General features: G+C 34.3%; 1 protein-coding gene across 3 annotated transcripts in view; it reads right to left on the bottom strand.

The window, feature by feature from the left end:
* Positions 1–1,422: 1,422 nt before the first annotated feature.
* Positions 1,423–10,571, bottom strand: part of LOC118189233 (uncharacterized) — a 34,025-nt gene continuing 24,876 nt past the window's right edge. For all 3 annotated transcript variants that reach the window (XM_085815861.1, XM_085815868.1, XM_085815856.1), the window contains exons 6-8: positions 9,891–10,220; positions 7,970–8,113; positions 1,423–2,217 (exon numbers count right to left, since the gene is read on the bottom strand). In XM_085815861.1, coding sequence (XP_085671987.1) covers positions 7,998–8,113; positions 9,891–10,220 — 446 coding nt within the window. In that variant the 3' untranslated portion in view covers positions 1,423–2,217; positions 7,970–7,997. The remainder of the gene's footprint in view (positions 2,218–7,969; positions 8,114–9,890; positions 10,221–10,571) is intronic.

Genomic DNA, 10,571 nt, shown 5'->3' with positions numbered 1-10,571 from the left:
GTGCTTCAGGAGCGAATATACAGTCAGACAAAGAGGGAAAAATGGTCGCAAAGTTTTCAAAAACGAATATTATGAGAAGTGCTGACCACCAACAACGCAGGAAAAAGTCAGCATTCTAGTAGAAGTAAGACAGATACATCGAGGGATTCATTTCCAACAAGAGGAATAATGAATAATTTGGGTACTGGTCCATTGATATTCCTGAATCATGATCACAATAACTCACACTAATATACTATGAAGTAATTTTCTGTATTAAGACTCATGTGATGTAACAACTATTCTTTCAACTGTCATGCACACAAAGCACTTTCAGGTACAATTAAAAACATCTCTGTTTAGAACAAGAGTCAACGTGTTCCATAAGTACCATGCTAGTTTTGTTCATTTTCTAGCTGTTTTTCTTATAAAGACAAATTTTCAAGCTACAGTAAAGTCCTGTTTAATAAAACTTCGCTGAAAAGAACGACTGTAACGTTTCCCTTCTCTAAAGAACACTTGGTCACCCACCCTAAAAGAAGGGACAGAGAACCTGCAGAGAACCCTCTGCTCGCCTCGGCCGGAAGAGGGGAGTGGACTTTCCCCCCTGATCTGATCGCAGGTGGGGAGAAAGAAGAGAGATTGAGATGTGAAAGAGAAAAGAGCGGACGCTAGTTTGCGCGCTCTACTGAAGTGAAAATGTATTTCAAAGTATTTCTAAATTGTAATCTGTACATAGTTGTATATAAAGATAAATATTTAGCCTAGAACAGGCCTTGTTTATTGACGGCGATACGACTATGGTACACGACGAAGTAAACTAAAAACTAAACCTAAAGTGGTAAGCTTCCAAACTAATAATTTCCAGGCATTTGTAAATAAACATTTGAAAACAATTTCTTCACTGCTTAGATATATATATATTTTCATAATGTGAGCAAATAATCACAATATATTGGTATGACCTGAGTAAGGTTGTTAAGTGCTTACTTTCATTGATGAACTGTTTTAAAAAAATATTAAGTACGCTGTACTAAATAATTTCTCTGAAAGTTAACAAATTACAAAATGTTTGGTACCCAGTATAGCTGGAGAAAAATTCCCAAGAGTGAGGCTTAGATAAATGCAAAACTTTTATTAAACTGTGATTATAATGCAAAATTCTATTTTTTATAGTTTAAACAAAAAATAAAATTTAAATAGAAAATTTATTCTAAACATATAATTTATTTACATGTATAATTTTAGGTTTTGATTTCCATAATTCTGCTACGTATGAAATTATTTCATCATGCGTGATATGCTAAAGAGCTATAAAAGTTAACAAGAAACAAAATGCGAAAGTGATCGTTGATTTAAATTCATGGGACATCCGTACGTTGTTGATTATCAAAAAGGAAAAAAAATAAATTAAATTAAAATAAACAAATAAATACAACTCTATCATGGTTATGATTCCTTTTTAATGATGATCGAACAAAAACAAAAACTGACATCTTTAAATACAACAAAGATTCACAGAACACAACACTTTTCGGCTAAGCAGTCGGTCACTCATTTTGAAAAGTTCTAAAATTCGATGTTTCAGACTTAACGTCTTTGGACACTTTTTATCCAATCACTTTGACTGCTACAAAACATGGACAAAACAATACAAGACTGTATACAACTGAACATATTAAGTGATACTGCTACAGTGCATTTTTAAGAACTGTTGCAGTGAACACCTAAAGTGGGAATATGTAACAGACGGATGACATGACGTTTTGCATTCGTATTGATAAAATCATTCTAAGCTACTTAATGCTAAAAGCTTGAGAAAGCACTTACAAAAAGCTTTCGATCCCTTAAAGAACACTGCATAGCACTAATTAAATCATTTGAGACTTAAAGCAAATATTTTAAATCATATAATTTTGAAATCTTCCAATACTTTTTTAAAAAATTAAAGTAGAGCTGAAGTATAAATATTACCGTTCAATATTACCTTAGCATTGGAGACTAACTTAAATCTTCCTTTGAATGCTCAATAAATTTCGGATTTTAAATAAATATGGTATAAAGTCATAAACATCAGTTCATCCTGTCTCAGTCCAAGGTTAAATACAGATGAGAAATAAAATAAGATGAGTCATTTAAATAGTGAATTATAAATAGTCCGCTTCTTCTTTCGGATGTTACAAAGTGATGCCGGAGAAAGCCAGCTCCGGAACATAAAAAGTGCCATGTGTCACAGACCTAGAAAACAAGAATAAAAGTAATGTGTCACCACTCATCTGCAATTTTATTTGTAGAGATTTCATAATGTCATCAAAATTAATATTTCGTCTATAATATTCAATATTAGCTATATATTAAATAACCTAAAATATTCACAAGCTGTCATTCAGGCAGCCCATAGAAGCCATATTTCAATCCCCCAACCCTATTTTTGACGTAGCTCGTACGAAAATTGCAAGTGATGAACAACAAGGAGATATTATTACAAGGGATTTCGATACTTCTCTTTCGAAATATTTGTTAACTAAAATTAGTATTGAACAGTTTGTGAAAATGTTAATCAAACACCGATTTAAAATTCAGAAAATTGAGAATTGGGAGTTAAAAGCAGCAAACGGACTACTTTTTCATATTATTGCAAAATTAATACGTCAGCAATAATTTGCGTCAAACATTATCAGTTTCATTCTCCATTAACATTTTATATTAAAGCATAAACCTCAGATGAAAGTTATAAATCGAATTAATTATTTGTCATATATATGTGATGATATAATTCTGTTCATTGCAGCAATTTTATATGAGATGAGTGCTTGACTAGGGAAGACATTATTTTGCAGTCTCGAGTGGATTGAGATTAGATGACCGAAAATATCGATTACATAGTAGATGCCGGGAACTTTTGGAGAATCAACAAAATCATTTGATAATCCAAATATATCTTTATTACTCGTTTGACACTCTGCTAAATGGCACAGCACAATGGAGGTAATTTGCACCCCACAATTTTGATGATGACGCATTACATTTTTAACAGAAGCAGCCAAGCAAGAGACGTTTTTCGGCTAGCAAGCGTAGGCAGAGAAAAAGAGAGCGTACTTTGATCTTATTGTTACGAAATGTACAGGCGCGGTAAGATGGTTTCCCCACAAAACAGTTTCAGGGTTTTCATAAAATAGCAAGGAAGGCAGGGTTGTCACATTTGACGATAAATCGCCCATTTGGCGATAATTGGCGATATACCATGGACGGATGGAGAACCTTCTGGAACGAATTCTTACCTGTTTAGCCCACAATGTTCTCAAAGCAAGCGGAAAGCTATATAAACTCTGCTGGTCCGCAATGTGTGTGTGTGCCTCGTCTAGCGAGCTGATAGTCAGTCATTGAACAAGTGTCTCGAAGTTTAGCGCCGAGTTGGTCGTCGAGTGCACCGATAGAGTCTCTTAGTGAATTTCGGTTAGCGCACCGTCGAGAGAGTGTGCTGAGCTCCGGGAACGACTGAACCGAAGAGACGGGAGCTGTGCTCTGCGTCTCGTCGAGTCCATCGCGAGATGTAGCGTGGAGAGTCTCGAGAGTACGTAGAGTTCCGAGAATGACCGAGCAGAGTCGGAAGCTGTACTCTGGTGCTTTGCTGTGAAGCGGTCTTCATCATGATAGCCCAAAGGCTGTGTCGCTGATTGTTCCAGCGTGTTTTTTGTAGTTCCTCGACGACTGTGTAAACGTGTTATTGGAGCTGTCTTGATTAATACCGGCCAATAAAGTGTGTGTTTCGATACTTCATCAAGAAGTGTTGTGTAAGAACGTGAAGGAAGAAAATAACGTAACAACTGGTGTCAGAAGAAAAACGTAACACTATTGTTATTCTTCTGGCATGCAGCGGGGAATTCCTATCCCTGCTCTTTTCAGATTCCTGAGCGAATCCCGAATTGGGCCTGACTTTTGAGAAAGTCCATAAATAGTATTCTCCAGATGAGGTATAAGCTGAGGTGGGAAAAACTTTCAAGCCCATTGCTTCCTGCGAGAAAATGCCAAGACTAGATGGAGCTGTAGAAGAGGTTGCGGTCAGGCACTGTTTAGCTGGTCACATGGCTTAAAGCAGCGAATCTAATGTCATGAAGGGGCGTGGCTTGCCAACTACTGCACTAATTGAAAAGATATATGCATATAATTCAAAATAATTACATGAAATATTCAGAAATCGCTATGTATACTATTTACATGGTGAGCAAATGTTCTTTTAAGAACAGCAATGAAATGGTTGTTAAACTTCTACGTGTTGACAAAGGTATCTCGGATGTAGTTAAACACCCAGAACCGACTGGTGGACTTTTTCTCAATATTTCAAAGGCCTTTGATCGTTGGAGGGAATAACTTACACATTTATTATTCTGGGATTCCAGACTATTTACACACACACAATTAATTCCTATCTCACCGATAGACACTTTGTTGTTTGCTTGAAAAATGCATATTCCACAAACCGGCAAATCGAAGTCGGTTACCGTAAGGGTCAATCCTTGGCCCAATAATTTTCTTACCTGATGTGTACGACATACCCTGCACTCCCAACACAACATAACACTTGCCATGTATGCAGATGATACTGCGATCCTCGCACGAAACTCATCTCTGGATTCAGTTGAACATGCACTACAAATTCACATTCATGCACTGTCCGTAAGTAGTATTCTCCGTATGTCCGTAAAAGAGTCCTAGCTTCAGAGCTGGAAAATAAAGATCAACGTCAAAAAACCGTGGCGGTCATGTTTTCATACCGAAGAGCTATCATCTTTAATATTTGTATGTATAATTCTACTGCTATCCCGTGGTCCAAGCAAGTAACCTATATTGGTTGATGTTATACTTGACCAAAGATTAACATTGAAGTTCCAATTTACACATGTAATCTTTAAGTTCCGGATATGTAAAGCCACTCTTCATTCCTTAATTCGCTGGATCTCTGGTTTTATCCCTTTGCAACAAGTTACTCATCTATAAGGCTGTGTTGCGCCCTATTATTACTTATGCCTGTGCCTCTGAGGTTCACAGTAAGATGTAAAAACACGTTTCAGAGACTGCAAATTAGTCAAAACATTACACTACGCCGAATTGCTCGAGCTCGCTGGTTCTACCGTAATGCAACTATGTAAAGAACTTGGCATAAAACCTATTATAGTATTTATTGCAAAAATTTCCAAAAAATTTTAAACAGAATTTCCAGTCTTAACAATCCCTCAATTCCAATGCTAAATTATGATCCTCATCATGCAGTTAACAGAAAACGGCATGGAGCCGTTCTCAGACATTTAGACTGATTATTGTATTCATTTGTTGTGGTTTTATTCATTTTACTTGTATGCTGTCATAAACTGTTATAACATGCTTTTCCTGTTTGTGTTATTATTTGTATTTTATTGTTTGGAACAAGCCTGTAATTTTCTTAGCTCTGGTGCTTTTCTTACTTTCAGCCAATAACTATGCTTCCGCCTGCCAATTATTAAATATTCTAATTACGTGTACCATTTTATCCATTTCATCGCTTCGACTTCTCCATCGGTGCTTTTTGTACTAGCTTCGACATCGACGGACATGCTTCATTTCGTTTTTTTTTTTCACCCTAGAAGGACTTGCTACAAGGACTATTTTGCTTATTATACAATATTATATTATTTATAAGTTATGTTTTCATGCTTTGTTTATCACAAATCTTGTTAGCCTGGGATAGGTTTCCGACCTAGGAATCCGTGTTTCGTGGCCTGAGGCCACCTAAGAGGAAATGGCTGTTACTTTTCAGGCTACTGGAGGCAGGAGATTGCCTAGCTGAGTGGTGGCATGTAAAGTCCAATAAATCAAAAATCACAATAAAGGAATAAACAGTCTTAAAATTACATGGTATGTCCGAAGTCGAGAGAATGACCCCTTAAAATGTTCGTATAGTTGAATTGCAACCGTATTTATAATAAAATATTTCGTTAATCTGATTGGATAAAAATTACACCCAATGCAGAAGGTTAAAATGTCATAATTTGGAATTAGTTATCAGATATGACGCAGTATCGAAAGAGTTATTATCACTTTTAGAATAGAGGGGAAAGGGCCCAAACCAAAAGAATGAATTAAGGGGCTATCGCTAATTCTATGAGTATTATTATCTAAATTATACTATTCTAAGTATAATTCAGAGGTTTACATATACATATATATAAATATGACAAATAATAAATTACTTGTAATTTATTTGAAATTGATTAATTTGTCGAATTTTAACTAACATTAACATACAAGAAACGAAATAAAAACAAGACATATACGATAAATACAGTGTATTCAGTAATACAAATGAATTTTAACAGTTTATTCCAGCGTTTCTTACGCTATGGGTCGCGATCCCAAATGAGGTCGCAAATCGAAATTATGAGGTCGCGAAAATTCAATTCGATAGATGTATTTAAAGAAACTTCATTCATATGACTTTTAAAGAAATTACATTAATTGACATTAATGAGGTTAGACTTTTAAAGACATTCCATTAAATGATATAAATGAGATTAATTACCTGTTCTATAAAATGCGAAAGGAATTTGTAAATATATCTAGCGATTTAAACTTAAAACTTGAGTTTTCTCAAAAATCCTTCATGAATTCTGGATCGGAGCTAGAATTAGATTTCTCTTTATTTCTGAAATGGCATAACGTGTTCTTCTCTCATTCAGCACCACATATTTATATAAAACTACTTTTTGAGATTTAACGCTAATCAAAACCAATTCTCATCAATGTTGAAACATATTGAAGATACTTTATGTTCAGCAGTCTCCAATATCGCACCAAAATTTAATTTGTTTAATTTTTGTTTGCTTGAAATAAATCCAAAAACTACTTTTTTATATATATTGTTTACCAAAAAAGTAAATTATTTACGAGAGGATACTTATTTTTATATCTTTATTTTACATTTAATACCTGGGGTCGCGAAAAAAATCTCAATGATAAAAAAGGGGGTCGCGATTGAAAAAAGTTTTAAGAAGCGTTGGTTTATTCCAATTTAAATGTCCAATTACTTTATATTAGGTAAATAAAGTATAATTTTATTGCTCAAATTGTCTAAAATAGGATATTTTCCTTTACAGTTTAAAGAATCTTTTTATTTTAGCTTTTTATTAATTTTCTCAATTGTTTCTTTTGTTGAATCAAAATCGGTAAACGCCGAAATAAAATTCCCTCATTTGTATTACAGTTTATTATATACTTGACACACAGATAAGCCATATATGATTGCAGATCGTATTTCAAAGACACAGCTTCACAAGTGTAAATTTGAATTAAAGCTTAAAGAACATTACCATTTGGACTTTAAAGGCTTCAGAAGACTGGCTTAAAGTAACTGCGTATATTTAAATTGATTGATGTCTTTATTTAAATTGATGTCTGGTATTTAAAATGATATTTTAATAAGAGCAGTATTGTATAATTTAAGTTTAAATAGCACGCTGAATAACGATTATTGAAGAACAACAAGAATCAGTGTAATGCTTGTAAATATTGCAGGACTAGTTTCCATGGTTTAAATTCAGAACCATCTTCTTTAGTTGCCTAAATGCAAATGAACAGGTAGAATATGGTGATTAGATAAGAATGACTGGAAAGAAATCAAGCTACTGGTGCCATCTATTGATAAAACAAGAATACTAAAAGATAATTTCCTTGAAGGTTGAAGGTAAAGATGGATTGGAATTAGGGTTGTTAACTAAAACAGAAAGGGTTTTGTTTGGGGGGATGAAACGCCTCTAGAAAATTTAATTCACCAACGGAAGATGTTTTTTCAATAATTTTGGCTGCAGAAAATGGAAGCTACTTCCATTTTGCGCTTCCATTACTTTACATTACGTTCACTCTTGTTGTTTAACTTCTCCAATAATAGTATTCTATAGATTAAAAAAAAATAGTATTGCATAATTCAATTTTCTTATCTTAAATATGAAAATATTACCTGAGTTTCTTAGATGAAATATCTAGTTTCAAATCATACAAGGAAGCTGAGTGTAACGTAGGGAGAATCCATACTGCGAATTTTGGTTGTTCAGAAGCGCATCGTGATTGCTCTTGACTCGAATCATAAAAGGTTTACTACGAGCTGAAAACATAAAACAGAAACACAGTTTAAAGACTATAGGCACACAATTAATGAAAGAATTAATATTAACTGGTGCACGTAATAGCAATGGGAGAGTTTGAAATTAAGTAGCATCAGTAAATTCATCAAAAAGGTGGCCCACCAGCGGCCGAGCGGTAAAGTCGCTGAACACTGGTAGTTCGGTCCGAGGTTCGAATTCCGCGAACGGGCTGGCTGCATGGGCGTTTTCGTGGTTTTCCCCATGTGTAACGTGTATACGAGCCAGTTTCCCTTAGAAAGTCCTCCACGAAAGGCATACCTCCCTTTAGGCAGATAGCCCTCGAGGCTTTGCCATAAACACATACACACACATCAAAAAGGTAATTTTTTAAAGAATACAGACACTATATATGAAGGATAATACATCTGGATACAAGGCATATGATTAAAAAATCTCAATCATAGGGAAGACTTCTCATGCACTTTCCACCGAATGGGTAAGAATGTTCAAAAGTGCTAATAATCTAAATCAGATATATAGTATATGTATATGTATATACATACATACATACATACATACATACATACATACAGCAATAATTGCTTGCTTTTAATTTAGTTTCTTTTTCCAATTGAAATTTTGTTATTCATGATTTACTTCAAGTCCCCCGTAAAACGTTTTTAACAATTTACATTAAAGTTACTTTAAAACAATTTTCGGAATTAAACATCCTACCTATGGGTTCACTCTTTTTAGATACTTCTACTAAAATTACTATTAGGAGATAATATAATCAATATTTCTTTAGTATATAAATTAATGTTATCTTACTTTGCAGCTATTGCGCAAGTATTAGAATAACTTATTTACGAACTTAGAGAATTTTCATACAACATTATATATATATATATATATATATATATATATATACCTGTGTGTGTGTAGAAGAGTTTCTCAGAACAATGCGCCTCATATTGTAACGTACAAGCTACAGAAGCAAATAACTCCATTGCGCTATTGCTGTTTATCACAAAAGAGTTGAAACACTTTCAGTTTTCGCAAGAATATAGAAATATATTAGATAGGTAGGTTAATATTATAACATTTTGGCTAAGCCATTCTAATAATAAGGATGTGGATACAATAGTACGAGAGTATGGACGCTTCCCAAATTATAGTGACTTCGTAGATTTGGCAAAACCAATGCTGTTCCGTAAAACAGGTTTTTATGGCAATATCACTCCTTTTTGACTCATGTGATGCATTGACTGATAAGTGAAGACCGTTCAACAGTGCCACTGGTTCAGTCTGCTGAGAGATCTTGATATTTTATTCCAACAGACACGGTTACTTCTGCTACGAAAATGATCTATGAAATAGTTGTTTACAATGCATGAGAATAATTAGAGCAGCTTCAATGGAGATCTTTCCTCTGCTTTCTTCAGTCCTCAAATTTCACTTAAACCGAGAACTTATTATATTAGATCTTAAGAACGATCTAAAATATGGAAATGTCTCTATAAAATGCTATTCATGACATTTCATCTCATTATATTTAAAACATTTTCTGTGGTTAGGAGAAGTCATGCTTAAAATTTCTACCCATAATAAAGGCCAAAAGTGACCCTACAACGTACTATCTGATAGTCGTAATTTGTTGCTTAATATATATTCGGTTTCTTTACTTATTGCTATAAAACTCCATAGGTGATTTTAAAAAAATGCTTGGAGAAACTGTATTTATAATCAGACTGCAATATATACATTCGAATCAAATATATTCATAGAGATACTTACATATAAGTACATCCCTGTCATGAAGCTTTGTACCACAGAAACGGTCCTCTCCAGGTCCCATTCCATCTTCAGATCCTTGATCGATTCCAACGAAGTCATCCTCATTGCAGATGGAACCACTAGCTCCACCATCGTGGGGTGCACCAAAAGAAAAGGCTCCTGGACTTTCAGTCTCCCATTTGATGGAACAGAAGTTCTCTTCAACCCTAACACACGAGGTGTAGCGCAGGTTGCTCAAGTACCGTACTTGACCGTCCATTTTTGGTCCATAGTTGAAGCTCCTTACGATGTCGCTGGGATTTCGGAAATACTGGAGGCAACCCGCTGGGGCTATAAGAGAAGGTGGCCAATGTATTCTCGCAAATACTGACAATTTGTCAAATGAATTTTAGGTTTTACGGAATGATACTTGCTTTATTTTAAAAATTTAAATAATTACGGTGGTTTTATTTAAAAAGAATTAGACAAATTATCCTGCAGTGCAATCTATCTTAAGAGAAAAGAAAATTCGAACGACCCAATTTTCAAGAGTCATAGAAGTATGTAAGCAAAAAGTACAGAATTTTAAAACTCATGTCATTATGATTGCATTTTCGTAATTTCAATGAAAAATTGATTAAATCCATGCTAATGCATAGTTTTATAAACAGTTTTCTGAAAAAAAAAATTACAGTCGAATTT

The sequence above is a fragment of the Stegodyphus dumicola genome, chromosome 1, assembly GCF_044657685.1.
Source record: "Stegodyphus dumicola isolate Sdum_Otavi_A_Nest chromosome 1, ASM4465768v1".
In the NCBI taxonomy this organism is placed as follows: Eukaryota; Metazoa; Arthropoda; class Arachnida; order Araneae; family Eresidae; genus Stegodyphus; species Stegodyphus dumicola.
This window is presented reverse-complemented; position numbering and strand designations above follow the sequence as displayed.